At 22.3% G+C, this 25,574-nt stretch overlaps 1 protein-coding gene across 1 annotated transcript in view; it reads right to left on the bottom strand.

The window, feature by feature from the left end:
• The window catches only part of LOC145829040 (uncharacterized), a 37,594-nt gene extending 12,662 nt beyond the window's left edge, over window positions 1-24,932 (bottom strand). Inside the window, exon 1 of the mRNA XM_082936777.1 lies at window positions 23,962-24,932. Coding sequence (XP_082792903.1) covers window positions 23,962-24,932 — 971 coding nt within the window. The remainder of the gene's footprint in view (window positions 1-23,961) is intronic.
• Window positions 24,933-25,574: the final 642 nt, after the last annotated feature.

Raw genomic sequence — 25,574 nt, 5'->3', positions numbered from 1 at the left:
GAAAAATTTAAATGCTTTTTATTATCAAATCCTTAAGAAAATAGTACAAAACTTAAGGAAAACCTATAAAACTATTACAAATAAGAGCTAAAACTTAGTTCTAATCCGAGTTTCAATACATCTCTGTGATTTATTCTTGTATTTAATTAAATTTTTAACTAAATTTCGCTAATAAATGTAAATAAATATTTAATTGATACATCACAACAAATCGTTATATTTATTTCCTGAAGTTGCATCATTATTTTTGTTACAATAATTTATGTCATTGCATTACTTGTTTACAAATGTGTAAGTAATTAGGTAAAATAAAATTTAAGTTTAAGCAGTGTTTTAACAAATGTTGAAAAGCAACAAAATACTTTGTTTTACTAACTATCCACTTTTAATAAAATATGTTTTAGTAAAAAACATCATGATGTATTTTATTTAATAAAAAATCATGGTCAAGTACAATAGATGTTATTCAATAAAGCTTATGTTAGCATAAAACTAATTAAGCCTTATTAATATGATATAAATAACTGATAACTATTATAACAGTAAATATTCAGTTAATAAATTTTTTAAACTAATACTAAATCTTTCGTTCTTTTTACTTTTACTAATTTTTAGATTTTTTTTTAAATAATAGCACAATTAAAAGAGTTCGTTCTACCGTTTTCTACATTTCTATTAGTCATTCAAACAGCTAGTATTTGAAATGTCTAAAAAACAAACATATTTGACAAAAATAACTTTATATATATAATGGTAAAATAATTTTTGTTATTGAAAAAAAGTTGAATTTGCGTATTATATGTAACCCAACAACATATGGCTTGTAAAGATTTATATTAAAAAAAGTATGTTATTATGATTGATTTATTTACAAGGACGGCAGTTTAAAACCGTGTAATGCGGTCTTCAAAAGTCTAAACATTTTAACAACTTAATAAAACGAGAAATCAAGCTAATATATTTAGATTTTGTTGCAGTAGTACTAAAATAGATAGTTTTTTGAAATTTTTTCAACTTTTAGTTTTTTTCATTTGTTAGAAACTATAGTGTATTCAGTGTTAGTGTTATAAAAATATTTATCTATTTTAAAATTTATGTTAGGTTTTAATTTAACTGTTTTTTAATAATATATAGAAAACATATAATTTTATATTTAGTTTAACATCACAATATACCAACAAACTATCTGAAGTAACCTCAAAATTATTATGTTTTCTTTAATTTTTTTATTGTTTATATTTAACTACAAATTTAAATCCTCTATAATGCAAGAAAATAAAAACTTAATTACTGTCGAGAATACATATAAGAATAATATCGAAAATTATCATAACTTAAAGGTAAAAAAAAATGTATACAAAGTTTCTAAACGTAGGAAAGTAAAAAATATAGTGTGTCGTTACAAACTTAGTACCTTCATTACAATAACAAAAAACACTAGGTTATAAGTCTTAGTTTATTAAAACCAAGCTTATTAAAAAAATTACTATCACAAACCGCACTGTAAAATAATGTCTTTTACGAGCAGCAGTGAACAATTAATTGTAACAATCAAATGAAAAAAATCCATTTTAAACTAAAAATTGATATAAAATTAGTTAATTAATGATTAAGTTTAATAATAATTTTTGTTTTATACAAGGTAAAGTGAAAAACTGAAACACGTGTTGTGCTTTAGAATCGAATTCTATTTTGAAATATTTAATCACCTAGTTTATCAAAGATATTAAATATTTGAAAGTATTAATTTCAAAAAATTTTTTATTAGATAAAATGTTTTAATATCTAGTTTTTTTTACCAAAATTATTTATTGAAAATAAAAAAAGTACAAATATTAATAAACTTTCCATTTTATATGCAATACATAATTTTCATGTAGTGATAAATTTGTAAATATCATAAACTTATGGTTCCGAATTTCGAATAAATTAATACTAAGTTATTATAATTGACAAATTTTTCTTTTTTTCGAACTCTAATGGCCTAAACCGGCTAAAAAATAAATATTATGTTTAAAAAAGTTGAATTTTTGTATTGTAAGTTAAATACAAATTATAAAACTTAGACAACTTAAAAAATATTTTAGAGAAAGTATTTTAATATACGTATATATGAAAATAAATTGTAAACAAAAGTTGAAATCTTGTTTAAAGTTACTAACATTATATACATTACATATTTTTAAACTCATGTAAGTAGACGTTTGATTCGAAAGTTTACTAAAAAAAACACAATTAAACTATATATGAATAATTTTTTTAATTAGTTATATAAAAGCTTATAAAAACTTGATGAAAATATAAACTAAACCTATGAAAAAAAGCTGTGAGGAGCCGTTTTAAAATTACAAAAATCTACTATTACGATAAAATTGTTTTTAATAGACTTTTCATTTTAGTTTTGGTTTTCATATCTTTATACGTCAAAAATTTGTCTTAATTTAAGCCCTTTATATTTTATAAAAAAACTTATTATTTTAGTAGCTTGTTTTATGAGTTTTCAGTATACTAATAAATTTAAAGATTATAACATGAAAATGATGATGTAATTTATTTTTTTAACAAACTGTTATTTCAAATTTATCAGCAGACAAAAATATCTAACTATATTTTCAATGTGGAACTATACTTTATTAACTTAAAGAAAATTGTCTACTTTAAATGGACATTAACCTAAATATTTATTTACAATTTTGTTTTATCGGATATTTGTTAATATAAATTACATATAATGCGGTGTACAATGTAAAAATTAAAAAAATTTTAATAAATTTGTTGAGTAAGATGTTTTAAAAACGTACAAAACTAAAACTTAAGTTATAAAAATAAGCTACATTTACTTTACTATTAAAAAAAATATCAAGTTCCTATAAGTTAAAAAGTACAAAAATTGTTTCTTGTAACAAGTTTTTTTTCAATTCTTTCAATAAAAGCATGCACTAGATCAAGAGCCAACAGTTGCATTAAGTTTTTTGTAAGAGTGAGTGGTTGTAGACCGCACTGTAAAATATAGTAACATTGATTATTTTAAGCTGATAAAAGATTAAAAAACTATTTGTTTTAATTCATACTTAATTAAAATATTTAAACGCACATATTTATTATAACAGCTACATAAATATCATAACAATTTATGCTGCTTATTTCCAGTTACGGTGTGTATTTTATATCAATTGCAAATTCTTTAAACGGTTTTTTTCGACATTTCATCAATATTTTGTAAAAGCAATTATAAAAACATAATAATTTTTTTTCGTTTATTAAAGAACAAAGTTTAGCAAGCTTGTTTTATTTCAAATAGTTTTCTTTGAACTAGTTAGTATTATATAAGTAAGTAACTGTATAATAACTTAGTTTTAACAACTTATATAAAACTTTTTAATTTTTTTTTTTCTATTTTGTTTATAAGATATTTTCTAAGTTTGATGTTCTTACTTTAATATTTCATTAATACAAAACAATGGACAAAAAATAGAATGATAAATAAAATAGAAAGGTAAAAATTCATACAGACGTGTACATTAATTGAACTTAAAGTTTTGTTTTTCAATACACATTAATAAATAATAAAATAGAATACAAAAAGAAAGTTTATGTTTTATATTGAAATACCGCATTTCTTGGTCTTAAACTACCTCAACTTCCCCATGTTTTAAATTATTACAAATAAGCTATAACATATGCATATGTTATCATTAAGTGTTTGTTAGGATGCATCTGTGACTTTTGAAATTAATAATTTTAAGTTAAAACTCTAAGTAATGTTGAAATTATTTTTAATTATTCTATTGTTTACAAATAACTTGTTGTAATTTTAGTAGCATCTGTATAGTATTTAAAATTACTTGTAAATTTTTAGTTACTCCTAACAAAATATTAAGCTTAATTCTTATTCAATATACTATACAGAATAACTTAACAAATATTCGAATCATCTAAAACAATTTTAAAAATTTTGAATTTAAAGTTATACTAATTTTGATATAATTAATGAAATAAACTATGTTTCACTATATTTTCTTGACGATTAACTTTATTTGTGTCTAGTTTATAATATTACAGGTAATTAATGATAAAAAAGTCACTAAAAAGAGAAAATGAGTAAAAGTGTTTGCAAAAATTAAGTTTAAGAAAGTTCCTTGTTTATATATGCAGCACATAACTAATAAAAATTAATGTGTTACGTGTTTAAAAATCAAAGGCAGTAAGATTTATAGTAGTTGACATAATAGTTTAAACCCTAATACAGAAAATTTGAGCTAAAATACTATGATATTACTAAGTCTGGTGTTACAGTATGTAGTAAATGTTTAATACTAGATCAAGGGTCGATCGTTTGGTGGTCGGGTTTATTTTTCAAAAATTAAAACCTCTATATTCATTTATCAACATAAAATCCAGTTAAAGATTTAAATCTTCGTAAAAGTCTTTCGAACACCTTTTAGTTTGCTTTTCACTTCGGACATTAGAATATCTAGTGTAAACTCCATCTTTTATTTTCGGAAACACGCTTACAGGTCGCATTGCCCGAAAGTCGCAGATCCTCGTTACCTGATCTAAAACATACAACTTTTTAAACTAAGTTACTTATTACTATAGATCACATAATAAAGAACTCAAAAACTTCATAAAACATTTAAATTAAAAAATATATTTTTATAAATTTAAAGTATAATAATAAAAGTCATAATTTTCTGTCAACTTGAATTCTAAACTTTATATAAAACCTAAATAAAATATTACTAAACAACACATGTTAATAAAAAAAAATAATAATATTTAATAATTTTTTGTTAACTAATCTAAAATTATGAGATAACTTTTATATGTATATCCTTTTTATGTATTCTTGAACAAATGTTTATTTTTGATAGTACTTAATATACATTTTTTCAAAACAATTATGAGATTTATCAACTATCTGATTAAAACTTTTAGCTTTTCCTACACTAAATAACAAATTTGATTTTATTAGTTTTTTTTTTCAAATATAATTGATGAATGTGGTTAACATGTAACAGATTTTGCACCTTTAAACACCAGTTGTCAGGTACAGAGCCTGCTATCTGTGAAATTAGAGCTTATTTTGAAAACTCTGTGACTTAATAATATTACAGCGCGTTATTTATGATGCAATTCTGATGATAAAATTCTCTCATATTTTCACACCTTTATTGAGTTTTGTTTTGTGCTTAAAATTTTTTCTAGCATTATTTAAGAATTTTTATATGAACAAATGTGAATTTATGTACAACTCTCTATTTTATTACAAACATTTTTATTGTTAAAAGAAACATATCTACCGAAATGTTTTGTTTAATTAGTTTAACTTAGTATAACATTCTTTAAAACTTAGTAAAATTTTCACTCATTTGTGTATACATATGAAGACAAATATGTAAAAGTATTGGTTAAACACTTTATAATAATAGATAACATTATTTTAATTTTATAACAAAGCACTAGAAATAGCAAGTTCTTATTAAACTAGCATAAACGAATTTCTCTACAAAAATTATATTGCCTTTCTATTATAAATTTTATACTTGTTTTAGTTAAAAGATAGTACTAATAAACATTGTTAAAGTTTTAAAACAACATAAAAACGAAGACATTTAATTCAATATCAAAATTACTTTTTCAATATGTATACTCATCGTTATACTTCTTTCAAGTATAATTGAAATTTATTAGCTTAAAATTTTTTTAACATTTTTTCCGTTTAAAAGTCTTAAAGAATTAAAGTAATTAAAAAAAAGTTAAATATAAAAACCCTAAACTAGTTTTTAATTCGAACACAATTTGAATAATCATGATCAAAAAATTTGTTATATATATTTAGTATATAAACCAGTTTTTTTTTTGTTTTTACTTTAATTACTAAACTAGCTTAAGTGATTCCAAATAGAAAACAAAACATAAGCAAATATCGTAGTACAAGCCTAGACTCTCGTATGACGAAAAAATATATAGCGCAATTTTTTTTTTTAATATTTTCTATATTCATTTAGAGTTTTTAAATAAGTTCATAATATATTTAAAAATACTATAACAAGATTAATAACCAATAACGACAAACATTAATGTTTGGATGTATAAAATATTTCAGTCTAAAAACAACCTAACCTTTAACAATCATTGAAAATAAATCTATAATTTGTTTTTTAACATTTTATTATTTAGCCGATATAAATAAGTTTATACTATGTTTCATTTATTAAAACAAGTATATAACTTAATTAAAACTATGCATTGAAATACCACAATATAAAGTCTAAGTGAATAAAATATAATGAAAAAAAAATCTTTTTTATTCCACAGATCATTTCCTCGAAGTTTGTACTGCAAAAAAGCGGTTTTATATCATACATTTAGATTAAACGAAGTAAAAAAGCTATAATAAATTAAATATAGAAAAAGTAGTTTAATACAATTTTTTAAATGTAGTATAGCATTTGAAAGAAACATAATATTAATTATAAAAAATTCAATGTTTAATCTTCATTACTATTAAGTCTATTTAAACATATATCAAACTTTTATATTTTGTTATGTATTTGGCATAATAAATCTTTAAAAAATACATTCCATTAATAACTAAAGGTAATTATATTCTTTATAATTTTATTGCATAAGTTCAGAATTATATGAAACTAATGAAAAAGTATTTAAATATTATAAAATTATATAACTGTATAATGAGCAACCTGAGGAAGAATATACAAAATATTTAAATAAAACTTTGACTGAATATCATTTAGCTAAGAATTAAGTTTAACTACTATATCCATAATTTTGCTTGATATGTCAAATAATATTGATTTTAGTTATAAAGAAACGTGAAGCTTACATTAAAATGATTATTATTTGTAAAAATAAGCTAAAAAGTATTTTCTACATATCATTTAACTTATTCAACAATATTCATGATTGTCATTGTAATGTAGTTATTGTTTCCTGTGTAAAACAACTCAATGATATAAATAAAAACTAAAATAACCGAGTGATACAATTGAATCCTTTGAAATATAGATTAATCATTTATTTAAAAATAGGAAGTCTTACACACATAAACCGTGATGTTTTTGTGTATCAATATGGCTCAACCATACCTATAGGTATTTTTTAAAAAACAAATAGTAATTTTTATGAAAATTTTTCATATTTTAGGGCTATAAATATGATCAAATGATATTAGTGTTTCACTACTTCTTAGTCATTTAGGTAGACATTAAAGTATCTTAAATAGATAATTTTTAATTATTTTAAATTAAATCATTAACAAAACATAAATTTGAAAAATATTACTTAACTTATCAATAATTTTACAAAAACTCCCCTTAAACTATGCATTTATTTTAAAATAAGAATTTTCTAGTTGTTTAATAACTCATTTTACTAAAAATCTAACTAACATAGAAAACTAATAACTAGATTTAGTTACTATTGAAAATCATCCAAAGTCAACTAAGTTTAATTAACATAACTAAACGTATAAATAGACGCAAAAAACAATTATAATTACTGTTTAAAAAATTTGCAAAAATATTGTTCTGTGCTATTTGTTTATAATTCAATTACTTTATATTTTTTAAATCTAAATGTATGTTAACTCAATTCTACATTATGGTTACAACCTATAATTGATTACTCTTTTTTTAATAAATAACTTTTGATTTTTATATATACCGCTTATCACGATTTAAATTATAATCAAGCATCTAAAAACACATTTAAAACAGTATTTGTAGCAAAATTATGCAAAGATGGTAAGCATGAGATTCTGGATTTTAAAACTTTTTGGAAATAATGACGTCACTACGATTATATTGTTATTAAGAATTATAATTTTCTAGCTGGTTTTGTTTAATATAAGAATTTTCAAACAACTGGTTATGTGTTTATAAAATAAAGTATTTATCTAGAACGTAGTATACAATCCACGTATTCTGTTTATGTTCATTTTTATACAGCTTCTATTAGTTAAATTAAAAAAGTATTAATATTAGTATTTATATCAAAACTATAATTTTTTTTAGACTATAACTTACTTAGTTTATTTTTTAAATAATTCTTTTCGAAATAAGTTTTTAAATCTTTAATTTTGTACATTGGTTAAAAACTTTCAGTAACCAAGTATAAAACTTATATAGTATTGAATAAAAAATTTCAGCCTGTTTAGGCCGTTAAAAAACCCAATAGTGGAAAAGACAAACTTTAGTAACCAATATATAATTATTCTCATTTTGTATTGAAACTTTTGTGTTTTAAATTTGTGACAACATGGTGGATATATAATGCATAATGTTGAAAAACTAATTAAAAAAAAATTATTGATAAAAGTTTAAATTTAATTGCTAAAACTTCAAATGTCTTAAATGCTTTTATAAAATTTGTTACAATTATAAAACTCTGGTGTTTAAAAATCTCGCTAAAAAACCTAGAAATAAACGAAATGCATCACATTTCAAAAAATTTAATTAAACCTTTCATTGAAAGCAAGCATTTTAATTAATTTTGTTATATTTAAAAACTTTAAATTTTCAATTGTAATCCCGTTTTAAAAATTTATATCCTTAGTAAAAACATCTTTAGTAGTACTTAAAATAGAAAATTTTATAAATAAAGTACATATTATTAAAGTATTTAGCAAGTGACTAGATCTTTAAACTAAATTTTTAAACATTACAAAAACTTATATTCACTAAAATTTGATAAAAAGAACGAATACTTATTTATTTAAAATATCAAAACTTACTCGTAATTAAATTTTAAAGTAAATTAAATGATTAATAACAACTTATAGAGACAGACTTTTATTAAAATAGGTTCAGCATTATATTTTTACGACAAAACTTACCTGAATAATTAATGCTATCTATTTTTAAATTTATATGTTAACTTAGTTTTAAACTTTAAGAAATTGTTTATGTTTTTTAATTTTTTATTTCAATTGTAATTACTTTTTTAAGGCAAAATAATGAATATTTTTAGATACTTAACTTTTCTCTTTATTTATTTTCAATTAAAAAAGAAAATCTGTATGTCAACCACTTTTGAAATTGATATTATTTATTCAAAAAGTTAAGAAGATTTTACAAAAAAAAACTATCTTTTATTTTCACATATAGATTAATTTCGAAAATAGAATTATTTAACTTAAAAAAATTAACAACAGAACAAAAAAATCAGAGGTAAATTTAAAGTTGTTAAATCAAAACAAAAAGTACTGAGATACCCAAACAACTTATTTAATTAAACATTTGTCAATATTTTACAAGTTTATATTTAAAAGTTAAATACTTTTGCTTTGAATATGTTTTCTTTTATATTAATCTGAGTCATTTATGACGTTAGAACTTAAATAAAGCGATTGATGCATTGTGAAATTAAAATCATACTACATATTTTTTAAAAGTATTATTTAGTCAATTAAAGTATATATAATATCAGTAAAAAAACGTTTACTTTTCAAACGTAAAAAATTAAACTTTTCATTACATTTGTGATCAAACATTCAATTGATATAAACTATTAACAATAAGCAACAACAAGCAAAAGCTTACAATATTATGTAAACTGATTTCATGTATATACTAACTTTGTAAGTTTTTACATTCTAGAAATTAATTTAAAACGATGACTAATTTTTTTAATTTTTTGACGTATAAATCTTTGTTCAAAACTCATTACAGTTTTGGCCGTTGTGTTATTAAAACAAAAACTTAATGCAAGCAAATTTAAAAAATTATTAGTTACAGCTAATCGTTGATGTATTTGAAATGCGAACAAAACTGATTTCATAAATTCTCTCAGTGACGTTATTAGAAATCACACAAACGTTTGCAGCAAAGTTCGCTTTATAAACATTCTCAATTTTAAAGACTTATCCTGAATAACCATCTCTACTTGATTTTTTGAACCTGAAGTTTCAGGAAAAAAAAACTAAAATTACTACTTTAAGATGAAAATTAATGACATTTTTTCTCAGTAAATAAGTTTAGTTTGTGCGTTTTTTCTTTAAATTAGCAATAAAAAGTAGTTAAATATGCTTAAAAAATTATTTAGCTCAAAATTATTTGTTTAAAATAACACTAATGAAACCTATTACACCTTAAAAATTGACTAAATTACTTTATTAAAAACGCACGCAGAACTGGTTGCCTATACTCATTAAGTGACTAAAAACAAAACTTAAATACATTTGCAATAAATTAAACTTTATAAACATTATCAATTTGTAATATTTTACTACAATTATTGTTGAAACACGTTCAGTAACAATCTTATAACCCGAAATTTCGGGCAACTTAACATAAAAACTACTACTCAAAACTATTGTTTAAAATTATAAATTGAAATAAAATATTTCAATTATTGTGTTTTTCAGTAAACTATTAGTAAAAACAAGGCTAAACAAAATTTAAGAGACTGTTAGACTTAAAAATAAGATAAATTTAAACAAAAAAAAAAGTGAATTATTAAAATTTATAGCAGTTTCATAAAAAAATTACTTTTGATTTTGTTGATTGAGTATTCGTGTAAAACAAAAATCAATAACTCAATCTAAATTGTCGCAATCAATTTCATAAACACTTGGTTTATTTTGAATATTTTTAAGTTTAATTTTTTCACTAAGACCATCTTTTTCAATCAAGTTGTTTAAGTTTTAGTCGGGTAGTGTAAAGCATTAAACTTCTGACTTCAAGATAAAACTTAGTTTTAAGGTTATAATCTCAAACTACCATGTAAACATGCATATTATATAAACTATTTGCATTTATTTGTTACGACTTAAAAAAGACATACAGAGCATTTTATTTAAATATCTTATTAAAAATTTTAATAATTTACTTTTTTTTTAGACTAAAAATTGCACAAAAAAAAAAAGTTAATATGAAGAAAAATAAGAGTAATATCATTAAAAATTATATGTTTTTATAAGTCAAAAGTAACATAACTATCTTTTAAAAATAAATAAGTTATATATTCTATTATACAACTAAATTTAAAAATATTTATTGTTTATTTTTTTTAAAAAGTTGTGATTACTAATTGACAATTCTTTTTTCTGCTATAAACTTTGTAGATTAATAATAACTAAGATTTTTATTTTGACCACAATAAAAACTCTACAGGTATTTCGTATTAGTTGTGGTATAATAATGTTAAATTACTTTGACAAACATACTTTATACATGCATAAATTAATAAAACAAGTAATAACAACAAAAAGGTTGTTCGAATTCTTTTAAATATTTTCAGATAGATAATTTTAAATTAAACAAAAAACAGTATGATAAGCTTTAATTATTTTTTCTAAGTATATATCATTTGTATTTGTTAATGATAATGAAAAAAGATCTGCGAATAAGATTTGATAGACTTTAAGTTTAACAATTATTTTTTTACTTATTTTTCATTTTAATTTTTTTATTCATTTTACTATAAACAAATATTAGCTGCTATAATATTAGTCTTTATAAGCTTTTAACAATTTTATACAATCAATTCTAGTCTCTGTAAAGTATTGTTCTTAATAAAGATTGCAGTTGTGTAACCCGAATTTGTACGGGTTTAAAATTGGTAAATTTTATTAATTTAGCGTTTAGTCATTAAATCAAACTGATTTTTTTTTCTAAAAGTTGATGCGACAGTTTGGGGTTTTCACATACTACGTCACAAGAAAACTTATTTTAAAATATGTAAGTTGGATTGTTATCAAATTGTTACTATTTATCAAACAAACGTTAATCACAATTTAATTTAATTTCTTAAAATCAAACATTTGTTTCTAAATGCTAGTTATTATGTTGAGTTGCTAAGGTAATGAAAAATTAAAGATAAAAACTTGAGTTATTTGTCATATGTAATTCTCTATGAAATTTTATGTATAATTTTAATAGTTTAACTCTTAAAATAAATTAAGTATTTTTTAAAATTATGTGTAAAAAGTCAACATAGTTATAAAGATTTTCTTAATGCAACTTGTTTTAAACTTCATAGAGTTTAAAATTTTGTTTATCTGTAGATAACTAGCAAAAATAAAAAACAATAAAAATTATTACTGTTTTTATTCACTTTATTAGTTATAAATCAAAGTTGATAATAAAAAAGATTTGTATTTTGCAGTCTTTGTAAGCATCTATTTCAAAATTTTTTTTGCTAAATTTTATATGAATTAAGTTATTATTTGATTCATTATTGAACGATTGCTTCTGTGTTCTTGTTTCTGTATAATATAACTGTATGCTATACATTTTAGCTATTCAAGCCAGTACGTCTAAAATATGCACGAAGAAACTTTTACACTGAGAATCAACTTTTGCACAAAGGGACATTTTTGTATGAGAGTAAAAAAAATAAAAATGGTAAAAATATAAAACAAAATAAAAGTAAAGTTAGCGACCGAGTGTGAAGCAAAATAATTTATTAGTCTAGTTAAAAAGGGCATATTAAAGTATAAAAAGAAGTTCTATGTAGATAGAAGTAATAAAGCTTTGTTCAAAGTGTTCTTATTTATATCTTAAGTTGAATGTGATGACTAGTGCCAGTTTTAAATAATTTAAAAATATTTTTTTGCTGATTTTAAAACTAAAGTGATCTAAATTATTAGCTTAATCGAGTTACTTTAGAAAACTTTTGTTCTAACTAATAATAAAAAATTCATTAATAAAAGCTAGTTAGACTGTTATTTCTAAACGTTTTTATACTATTTGGTGGACTTATAATAAACAATTTAAATAAATTTTATGAAATAATATATTTCACTTCAGATATTTAACATGAAAATCGTTAAAAGCATTTAACTTGCATCTAAAATTAAACATTTACCGGTACGTCATGAGCTGCTGCAAAATTCCTTGCATTGTCATTGTTTGAACGTGAGCTCAATAGAGTATTTAGAGCTTGATACGGTCGAATGCACGAGCCAGACAAAAAACAGCTTGTTCTAAAAATAGTTAGTTTTGTGTGCAGCTGTGTGACAGACCTCAAGATAAGATCTTATCTTGAACTTATTGTATGTTTTTATTGTAAGTATTGTTTGTTTAAAAAGTTAATATTTCAACTGGTGTTTAATTGCTCAAATATTTAAGCCAGATTTACATGATTAATAGTTTATTAAAATTTCTACAGTTTAATGCTTACTTAAAGTTTTATATAATTTTTGTTTATTGTTTAAGTCTTTTGATATAGATTCAAATAGCTACCAGTTCTTGAACTGTTTATCATATTAATATTTATTTTATTGCTTGTATTGTTTATAGGTTATTAAGTTAGTATAAGATTCATCAATCCAAATTGTCTTGTCTGATTATAAAAAGTAGTCTCAAGTGGAATTTAGTGTTTTTAAGATAACAATTAAATAAGGTAGGAATTAGTTAAAATGGATAGTACTAATAAAACAAGTGTACCAAAATCCATACGTCGTAGGTAAATGTATCTTAATACAGTTCATTAGTTAATCTTCTTTATCAAAGTTTTAAGTATTCAATTTTAGATTATAAGACTACCAAGGTTAGAATTTACTCTAATTGATAAATGTACCTACATGCTTCCAAAAAATAATTGAATTAAATAAACTTTAATTAGACTGTTTCGCTCGTTTAATATTAAATATATTAAATATTCAAAGCATAAATATCTCAGTTTAAAAAACAGGAAAAGGTTACTGTAGAAAAAAGTCTTTCAAAATTAACTGGATCTGGCTCCGGTCAAATCACAAGTAAGGTCCGGTCGGATCTGATTTTTTTTTAAACTTAGGATCCAACAGGAAAAATTATGGTATTGGATCCGATTGATCACTAAAGATTAAAACCAATATAAATTAAATACTAAATATTTTAATTCTGATACTTAGAAAAATGTTGCAAATTTCTGGGTTTAATTCTCAAAACCAATAATAAAAACTATTAAAGCTTTTTTTAACTTTTGTTTAGTTGAAATGCATTATTAGTTAAACTAATTTAGTTTAAATAAACTCTTTAAAGAACGTTTAAAATAACATCTTATAGACTTTAAAAACTTACTTTCTCATAAATTAAAAATGTTATGCTAAACTACCAAAACAAATTATGACATCCTAATTTACATATATTCAACAGCGTCTTGTACATCTTTAAATTAATATTGATATTTTCTACTTTTATCATATATACACACCTCGGCTTTAATTTTTTACTCAATTTTTATTCTTATAAGCCAAAAAAATTAATTAAAAATTTATGTGTAAAAAAATTAGTATGAAATATTTTGTTTTGAATTTTAACAGAGCTTTTTAGGTTATCTCCCGTATTTGTATTTAGAAATATGTATTTTAAATAAAGAAATCTTTATAAGTAATTAAAATAAATGTATTATATAAGTAATTCATATTTGTACTAAAAGTTTTGGATATAAAAAGATAACTGATAATTTAATATGATGAAAATCCAAAAAAATTAAAAAATTTTTTTTTTAACTTATCTTAGAACACTTTATTATTTCACTATATATTTGCTATTTATAAAAATTTATATGTCATTATAAGGTATTAACTTTATTTACTATGTATGATTATACTGTTTCGACTTGTGTAGGCCGTTTAAACTACTGAGATCTGACTAAACATTTTTTTTTAATATAACATATTTTTGTTTGAAATGATAACAATTAAATCAAGTTAATTAAATAGTCAAATATATTTCTAGAGCTAATTTTGTAGTTAATGACTAAAACAATCTACTGAATTTTCGAAATAGCATGTAGTTTGTTTTATTGCAAAGTTATCTAAAAGCTACTAATTACTAAAGTAAAACTAGAATTCTTGTTTTAAAATGTTTGGAAAGTGCAGAAAATAAAAGTATGCTTAATTCAGTTTTGCAAATTCTTAATTCTGAAATAATATCATGAGAATATTGAATACTTTAGATTATAAACTAATTGAGATCTTAAAACCATTTATTTATTTGTTTTCATTATTATTATGTACTTCAACGCTTTCTTTTAAATTAATTTTAAAAGGTATTTACAAAACTAATTTAAGAGCTAGCTTAGATCAAGTAATATAAACTTAAATATTTATTTTTTGACATATAAAATCATTTTTGTAGAATCATTTCTTTATTGTGAAATTAAAGCTCACCAAAGAGTTTATAATTTTATACCGGTTAGTTATATGATTTTATTTAAACTTTTATTTATAAAACGCAGATATTTTATAGTAACCTCTCGCATCTTTACGCACTTGTGACGTTACGCATTGTCGTTTAGTTACGCATTTCAGATTTTTAAAAATTTTAAAAATAAAAATTTCTTTTAATTAAAAAAACTATATTTTTAATATTGCACAAATTAGGTTTATTGTATGTTTTTAATTTAAAAAATGTTTTTAAATGCTAACTTAACTTTCTATATTTTTAGACTATGTAAACTTATGTTCCTTGACTAATTGATGAACATTTAGTTATACAACAGTATATAAGAAATACGTTAATAATAAAAGATTAAATTTAAGTTTACCCTTATGTTGGCAAAGGTAAAATTAAATAAAGTTGTAGTAAGATAAACAACTTTTATTAAACATTTTTCTAATATCTTTTTTTTTTTTTTTCAAAAGAAGAAATCCATTTTAGGACTAAAATTATTTTTGTAAAAGACTATACAAACAAGTTTTAATATAGATATCACACCATTTCTTAATTATAAACAAATGATGAATTATAATTTGAATTTGCTTAATACAATAGAATATAAATGTTAAGTATCAAATAAGTCACATTTTTCTACAAGTATTATTATTTTATATAAATTTAAATTCATTTTTTGTAGGTGTAAAGTTTTATCTTTTGTTTTTATATTTATAAATAAAGCAAACAAATTGTTAAAACTGGGAAAGCACTAAGTCTGCTTTTAACTAGAAGCGATATCAAAAAACAGTCATCATAGTAAGTATATTTGGTTTCTCTAGTATCTTTACGATCTCTCGTGTCTTTTCGCACTTTTCCTGTAGACACAATGTGCGTAAATAAGCGAGATGTTACTGTATTTCAAAAATATATATATCTTTCTTTTCTTTAAGCTTAACTAAGTAAAAAACACTTCACTTGGGCTTTTTGGTCAAGTCTATGAAATCAAAAAAGAAATAATATTAAAGTTTAAGTGTACTTTTAATTTGTATGTAAAATATTTTTCAAATTTATCATAACATCAAAATTTTGAGCATTTTCAATTTTTTGATTACTTTAAATGGTCAAAACTATTTTTAATATTTTTTAGTAACTCTAAAGCTTCTTCGGGAATTCTTTGTCATAGACATTTTTTAATCTTAATTGTTCTAAATATTCTTAGTTACCGCTTATTGCAGTAAAAAATAGTCAATAGACTTCTAAAAAAATACAAAACGTTCTTGAAAAGTATACGAAAGTTGTGGACTACATCTGCGACTTTAGATAAGGACGTCACTAATGTACTACAGTAATATAAAAACATTAAAAAAGGATTTTTAAAGTATTTTACTTTATTCAAAAATTAGAAAATAATAAAAAAAGCTAAGAAAATGAACTATTTTTAGGTTTATTAAATTAACTATTGAGAGCTATTGAATTAGGTTTTTAAAATAAAAAATTAAATATTCAAAAAGTAATACATATAAAATTTGTGAATGCTTAATTTTAAATTAAAGCACAAACAAGAAATGATATCAATTTAAAATCAACATATCTCAGAAAAATAAGTCAAAAAATTTCTATTTAGCTCTTTTAAGAACTTAAACTTTAACCGGAATTTTTTATGCATAAAATAGGAATGAAGTTTTTGTATGCACGAAATAATTTACACACAATTAATTTTTATGCTATCTTACATACTAATAGAAAATTTTTATTATAAAAGAAGTTAAATTTTTAAAATATTGAACTTATCACGTATATAGTTACAACTTTGAAGCTACTTAATTGCAGATTGATTTTGTTAAAAAACCAAAACTTAATGCAAGTAAATGTGAGTTTGAAACTTGAGTCTGACAAAACTTTAATCTTTTTTGAATCACGATTTCTTTAAATATCATTAAACTACCATTGATTTAAATATTTACTTTTAGAATGTTTGCCCCAGTGTTTAAGTTTAAAAATGTTTACAGGAGTCTAACGACATGTACACAAAAAGCTATAAGTTGAATTTGTTTTTATATATAAATTAAATGCAAACGTATTTCAATTTTAGATTATAAGACTACCAAGGTTAGAATTTACTCTAATTGATAAATGTACCTACATGCTTCCAAAAAATAATTGAATTAAATAAACTTTAATTAGACTGTTTCGCTCGACTAATATTATATATATTAAATATTCAAAGCATAAATATCTCAGTTTAAAAAACAGAAAAAAGCTTATTGCAGAAAAAAGTCTTTCAAAATTAACTGGATCTGGCTCCGGTCAAATCTCAAGTAAGGTCCGGTCGGATCTGATTTTTTTTTTAAACTTAGGATCCAACAGGAAAAATTATGGTCTTGGATCCGATTGATCACTAAAGATTAAAACCAATATAACTAAAATACTAAATATTTTAATTCTGATACTTAGAAAAATGTTGCAAATTTCTGGGTTTAATACTCAAAACCAATAATAAAAACAAGAAAAGCTTTTTTAACTTTTATTAAGTTGAATATATTATTAGTTAAATTAATTTAGTTAAAATAAACTCTTCAAAGAACGTTTAAAAATAACATCTTATAGACTTTAAAAACTTACTTTCTCATAAATTAAAAATGTTATGCTAAACTACCAAAACAAATTATGACATCCTAATTTACATATATTTAAGAGCGTCTTGTACATCTTTAAATTAATATTGATATGTTCTACTTTTATCATATATACGAACCTCGGCTTTAATTTTTTTCTCAATTGTTATTCTTATAAAACAAAAAAAAATAATTAAAAGTTTATGTGTAAAAAATTAGTATAAAATATTTTGTTTTGATTTTAACAGAGCTTTTTAGGTTATCTCCCGTATTTGTACTTAGAAATATGTATTTTAAATAAAGAACTCTTTATTAGATAATTAAAATAAATGTATTTTATAACTAATTCATATTTGTACTAAAAGTTTTGGATATAAAAAGATAAGTGATAATTTAATATGATGAAATTCCAAAAAACTTAATTTTTTTTTTTTTAAACTTATCTTAGAACACTTTTTTATTTCACTATATATTTGCTATTTATAAAAATTTATATGTCATTATAAGGTATTAAATTTTTTTACTATGTATGATTTTACTGTTTTGACTTGTGTAGGCCGTTTAAACAACTAAGATCTGTCTAAACAGTTTTTTTAATTAAACATATTTTGGTTTGAAATGATAAAAATTGAATCAAGTTAACTAAATAGTCAAATATACTTTTAGAGCTAATTTTAAAGTTAATGACTAAAAAGTCTACTGAATTTTCTAAATAGCATGTAGTTTATTTTATTGCAAAGTTATCTAAAACTACTAGCTACTAAAGTAAAACTAGGATTTTTGTTTTAAAGTGCTTAGGAAAGTGCAGAAAATAAAAGTATGCTTAATTCAGTTTTGTAAATTCTTAATTCTGAAATAATATCATGAGAATATTGAATACTTTAATTTAAAAACTAATTGAGATCTTAAAACCATTTATTTATTTGTTTTCATTATTATTATGTACTTCAACGCTTTCTTTTATATTAATTTTAAAAGCTATTTATAAAACTACTTTATGAGCTAGCTTGGATCAAGTAATATAAACTTAAATATTTATTTCTTGACAAATAAAATCATTTTCGTAGAATCATTTCTTTATTGTGAAATCAAAGCTCACCAAAGAGTTTATAATTTTATACCGGTTAGTTATATGATTTTATTTAAACTTTTATTTATAAAACGCAGACATTTTATAGTAACCTCTCGCATCTTTACGCAGTCGTGACGTTAGGCACTCTCGTTTAGTTATGCATTTTAGAATTCTAAAAATTTAAAAAATAAAAATTTCATTTAATTTAAAAAAAACTTTAATTTTTTAATATTGCACAAATTAGGTTTATTGTATGTTTTTAATTTTAAAAATGTTTTTAAATGCTAACTCAACTTTCTATATTTTTAGACTTTGTAAACTTATGTTCCTTGACTAATTGATGAATATTTAGTTATACAACAGTATATAAGAAATACGTTAATAATAAGAGATTAAATTTAAGTTTACCCTTATGTTGGCAAAGGTAAAATTAAATAAAGTTGTAGTAAGATAAACAACTTTTATTAAACATTTTTGTAATAACTTATTATTTTTTTTTTCAAAAGAAGAAATCCATTATAGGACTAAGTTCATTTTTTGTAAAAGACTATACAAACAAATTTTAATATAGATATCACATCATTTCTTAATTATAAACAAATGATGAATTATAATTTGAATTTGCTTAATACAATAGAATATAAATGTTAAGTATCAAATAAGTCACATTTTTCTACAAGTATTATTATTTTATATAAATTTAAATTCATTTTTTGTAGGTGTAAAGTTTTATCTTTTGTTTTTATATTTATAAATAAAGCAAACAAGTTGTTAAAACTGGGAAAGCACTAAGTCTGCTTTTAACTAGAAGCGATATCAAAAAACAGTCATCATAGTAAGTATATTTGGTTTCTCTAGTATCTTTACGATCTCTCGTGTCTTTTCGCACTTTTCCTGTAGACACAATGTGCGTAAATAAGCGAGATGTTACTGTATTTCAAAAATATATATATCTTTCTTTTCTTTAAGCTTAACTAAGTAAAAAACACTTCACTTGGGCTTTTTGGTCAAGTCTATGAAATCAAAAAAGAAATAATATTAAAGTTTAAGTGTACTTTTAATTTGTATGTAAAATATTTTTCAAATTTATCATAACATCAAAATTTTGAGCATTTTCAATTTTTTGATTACTTTAAATGGTCAAAACTATTTTTAATATTTTTTAGTAACTCTAAAGCTTCTTCGGGAATTCTTTGTCATAGACATTTTTTAATCTTAATTGTTCTAAATATTCTTAGTTACCGCTTATTGCAGTAAAAAATAGTCAATAGACTTCTAAAAAAATACAAAACGTTCTTGAAAAGTATACGAAAGTTGTGGACTACATCTGCGACTTTAGATAAGGACGTCACTAATGTACTACAGTAATATAAAAACATTAAAAAAGGATTTTTAAGTATTTTACTTTATTCAAAAATTAGAAAATAATAAAAAAAGCTAAGAAAATGAACTATTTTTAGGTTTATTAAATTAACTATTGAGAGCTATTGAATTAGGTTTTTAAAATAAAAAATTAAATATTCAAAAAGTAATACATATAAAATTTGTGAATGCTTAATTTTAAATTAAAGCACAAACAAGAAATGATATCAATTTAAAATCAACATATCTCAGAAAAATAAGTCAAAAAATTTCTATTTAGCTCTTTTAAGAACTTAAACTTTAACCGGAATTTTGTATGCATAAAATAGGAATGAAGTTTTTGTATGCACGAAATAATTTACACACAATTAATTTTTATGCTATCTTACATACTAATAGAAAATTTTATTATAAAAGAGGTTAAATTTTTAAAATATTGAACTTATCACGTATATAGTTACAACTTTGAAGCTACTTAATTGCAGATTGATTTTGTTAAAAAACCAAAACTTAATGCAAGTAAATGTGAGTTTGAAACTTGAGTCTGACAAAACTTTAATCTTTTTTGAATCACGATTTCTTTAAATATCATTAAACTACCATTGATTTAAATATTTACTTTTAGAATGTTTGCCCCAGTGTTTAAGTTTAAAAATGTTTACAGGAGTCTAACGACATGTACACAAAAAGCTATAAGTTGAATTTGTTTTTATATATAAATTAAATGCGGACGTTTCCAGGATTTTTCTAATGACGTCACTAAGTGATTACTTGCAAAAAAAATAATTTTAATTTACTGGTTTAGTAAGTTAGTTTTAAACATTTTATATCTGCCAAAATTTAGTCTTTTGTTAAAATGTAATTTGTCAAAATTAAAAAAAAAATATTCTTACTATAACTTTTTTATTTTTATTATTGTAGTTTGATTAAGTATCTTTTTTCTCGTGTTTATTTAGTTTTACTTTTAATTGATTTAACTCCAATAAAGGATTATTACAAACCAAATAGTTTTATAATTTTTGCAAAATATTATTACAGATAAAAAAATTATGTTTAGTATTTTCAGTTTGCTTATTTCATAAAATACATATGTTTTAAGTTTTATTCTTTTTTAAACAAAAAAAGTTAAAAACTCCCTTTTTATCGACCAAACATAAACGAAATAATAATTAAATATAACGATATATATCACGACTGCTTTTATACTAAGTCATATTCCAAGTTTTAGTTAGCTTATCGAAACAAATATGAACTTTAATCTATTCACATTTGAACTTACTGAAAACCAATAAACGTATAAATACCGCTTGTGCAGTTCAAACTACGTTCAATTAGTTTCTAGACAATTTATTGTATATGCTGTTTTAATTATCAAAACTGAACGGGAATATTTGATGGATAAATAAATAACGTCACAACACATTTGAACTCAAAAATATAGATACATGAATAAACAATTGTTTCAAAACTCAGCATAAGTAAAAAGTTTATTGTCAGCTTTGTTTTAACAAAAATGAAAATCTATTCAATCTTTTTAAAAAAAGTCATAAAAAAAGTGAAGAAGTTCGAAATAAATTTTTATTTTAAATTTTTTTGTTTCCTTAACCCATTTTATATTTGTTAATCCTCTCTATGATTAAAAAACTAATTATGTGATTAATAAATTAATAATTCGAATATAGTTTTTTAGTCCATTTGGTTTTGCAGTTATAATGTTTATGTAGTACTTATTCACTCAAATGACACAAACTAAACTCTTTTTAATATATTTTACTAATTCCTTCATTAGATAAAACTTTTAAGAATAAAACAACTATTTTTAATAAACTTCATAGCGAAAAATGACTTGAACTAATTATATAACAATATCACTTTTCGGTATATGCCACATTTAAGGGTAAACATTAATGCTAATCAAATTGATCTTTTTACTAAAAATAGTTAAATAAGTATGCGAAGAATCTAAATACTTTTTTTATATGGATATTTATATAAATTGATATTTTTCATCTCAAGAATTAGTTTAATTTTCAATGAAGTCTCATTTTGTTTTTGGTTGAAGTTATTTTTCCTTGATCTTAAAAGTATTAAATAACAAACAAAACTAATTACAAACGTAACTTCTATGTTCAAGTTTTAGATATTGACAGTTATGAATATAGAAACATAGCTTAACAAAACATATTTTACTTAAAGTCTTAGTATTTGCGTTAGAATTTTACTAGCTTTATGCTATAAAAATAAGTTATTTTACATCTTTGTAACTTTTGATTTATAACATTATAATAGCTGGTTAAGGCTAAAGTTTTTGAAAATAAAACTAATTGCTTCAACTATCGATATGAATTTGTTTATATTTTTGTTTTAGTTGACCGGATAAAACGGTTATACTTTAAGATGTAAATGCAGTTTACTGCGTTTGTTTAAAATAAATGTTACTTTAAAATTGATTTTTTAAACTAATACTATAAGTAGGTATATTTCAAGGAAACAACTCAAACTATAATTCTGATTTAGTTCAAGTATAACTTAACTTAAAAAATAAAAGTTGAGATAATTTTACTTACAATAAATATAAATTGCATATCTATTTGTTTTAGTAAAAACTGTTAAAGTATTTAACGTTAACTGAACACATATATTTATTTTTTTAAAAACTAATAGAAATAACTAGAGTAACATAGAATACACAAACAAACACATAAGAAAAATAGAGTTAATATGTTATTTATAAGCATTTCTTTATACAAGTAAACGAAATACATACATTACTTATGGTATTTTCATAATTAATTTTGAGAAGATTTACGAAATATTATTTTGTTTGGAATAAATAATTTAAAGTCAAAAAAAAAATACTTAAGATAAACAAAATTAAGTAATAATTGTGTGAAAATTCGAGTTTTTTGTTAAAATAATATAAGTTAAACAATAATACTATTTAATGTTTAAATCTATTCCAATTTCTAGCTATAAATTAATTAAAGTCTAAATCAAAACTGATTATCATGAAAAAACTTATATATTAAAAAATAATTACAATATGATTTTAAAAGTATTTTGAAAATTAACAATTCTTCGGTCAATCGGGGAATAAAATTGTTCCTAAATTATAAATTACAGATGGTTATTGTTTTACTTAGTCGTGTGATGCTAGATAAAAACTTAGCTTGTTTTCATTTGTATTAGTTAAATCTATAATAAATTAACTGATAGTTTAGTTTTTGTGAATTTCACTAAACTAATAAAAGTATACTTTTGAAAAAGTTTGTAATTTTAAATTAAGCTTTATATAAAAATTTAAGACAACAATTCATTTTGCAGTATATTTTATTTTTGTTAACTAAAAATTTTTCAATCAACCCTTTTCAATAGTTTTTGTAGAAAACTAAATAGATTTTTCTAAAATAGTAAAATTAATAAATTGTAAGATTATGCGTCATAATAGGAAAATAAAATTACATGTACTAGGCGATGCTAATATAAAGTTGTTTAACAAAATTTAAAGTATAAAGCTTAAGTACTAGAAATTGAAAGTATTAATAGCAATTTTAATAAGAGGAAACCGACTTATTTAAACTTTCTTAAAATAAAATTAAACAACAAAAACAAAACTTAGTAGCGAATTTACAATAATTTAAACAAATTAGAGTTATAAACAAATTTTTGTTTGCATAAACTTGGCTTATTAGTTTTAATAAATATAGACTCTAAAACACTTAAATGATACATGTTACGTCCTCTACAAACAATTGAAAACATATTATCGTTATAGTTTTTTGCGCATTCTAAATTATTTAACAGATGTTCACCTATTGCCGATTGACTTTTTATTGGCTTATTAGTCCCATAGATCATCCAGTTTCTCAATGCGTTGGTCACGTGTTGGTCCCTTCTTATGTGAAATCGTTGCGAAGTTCTCCCAATATATTCACTATCACAGTGGCATTTGTATTTATAGATTATATTGCATTTTTCTGGATCAGGAGTGAGATCTTTAACAATTCCGTTAAGTGGTTTTCTAGTGGAATGGGTAATTCTTAAATTAACTGCCCCAAAAGTGTTCTCTACGGTTTCTAAAACTTGGTTTTCAAAAAGCTTAGCTTCCTTTCCTAAATATGGAAGTCTTAAATATACTACACATTTATTTGGACCGTGTTTTGTAGGGCTGACAAGCTTCGCAGTAGTCCTATTGATAGTTTTTTCAATAACTTCTAAAGGGTAACCTAAGGAGCCAAAAATACTTTTAATGTTACTGATTTCTTCACTTAGTTTCACCTTAGAACATATTTTATGTGCTCGAAAAACTAAGCACGATATTAAGTTGGTTTTTTGTGAGGTGGGACAAAAAGACTGCCAAGGAATATATTGGCCTACGAAAGTTGGTTTTCTATAAATGGATGTGTTTAAAGAGGTTGGTGTTCTTTGAACTAAGACATCAAGGAAAGGTAAAGAGCCATCAGCTTCATGCTCACGAGTGAACTTAAGTGAAGGATGTAAGTTGGAGATTTGGTCAAATAAATCATCAACATTGTAGTCTGTCTTGTAAGAAATAAAAATATCGTCAACATATCTAAAGTAATTAAGAGGTTTTTCTATATTCGTAAATAAAATGGACTCAAAATAGCCAACAAATATATTTGCTAACACAGGACCCAGGGGGCTGCCCATCGCGACACCGTCGACTTGTCTATAGATGTAATTGTTGAACCTAAATTCTACGTTCTTAGCTGCCATGTAAAGCAAACTCTGGCATATCTCTTTTGGAAACATTGGTGGATTTAGATTTGAATTATAAAGCTCGTTTACACATATGTTTATGGTTTCATCTAAAGGTACATTTGTAAAAAGACTTTTTATATCGAAAGAACACATTTGGTCGGATAAACAGGGGTTATTACGTAGATTGTCAACAAAATTAAAAGAATCTTTTACGCAAAAGTTAGAAAATTTGTTAGAAACTTGACTTAAGATAGGAAGACTAGTTTAAGTGGTAGTTTAGGTAACAATGTTACAACAGTTTTAAATATTTTTTTTATAGTTTTACTAATTTTACATAAAAGAATACACTAAAACATTTAAGCTTTATTATGCATCATAAAACATTTTCATGTTTCTTTTTACCGCTTGTTATACCTAAACAATAAATGTAGCAAATTTGAATACTTGAAAATATGAATTTTAATGTCAATAGCTGTTTGTGTTTCATAAAAACGTACTGAATTGACAAAACTTAAAAAAACTGTTTCTTAATTCAAACTTTTAGAAAACTTTAATACTTTTGATTCAGAGATTTATCCAGATTACCAGATTAGATATAGTGCTTAAATAATGATTTTAAATCATATGTTTTGTAAGGACTGATATAAATTTAGGTCAATTTTAAGCATTATTACACTGATGAACACTAAAGTA

Source organism: Thalia democratica, chromosome 2, assembly GCF_965202585.1.
Source record: "Thalia democratica chromosome 2, ktThaDemo2.hap1.1, whole genome shotgun sequence".
Classification (NCBI taxonomy): domain Eukaryota; kingdom Metazoa; phylum Chordata; class Thaliacea; order Salpida; family Salpidae; genus Thalia; species Thalia democratica.
Note: the sequence above shows the minus strand (reverse complement) of the source record. Positions and strands in the feature narration are given on the sequence as shown.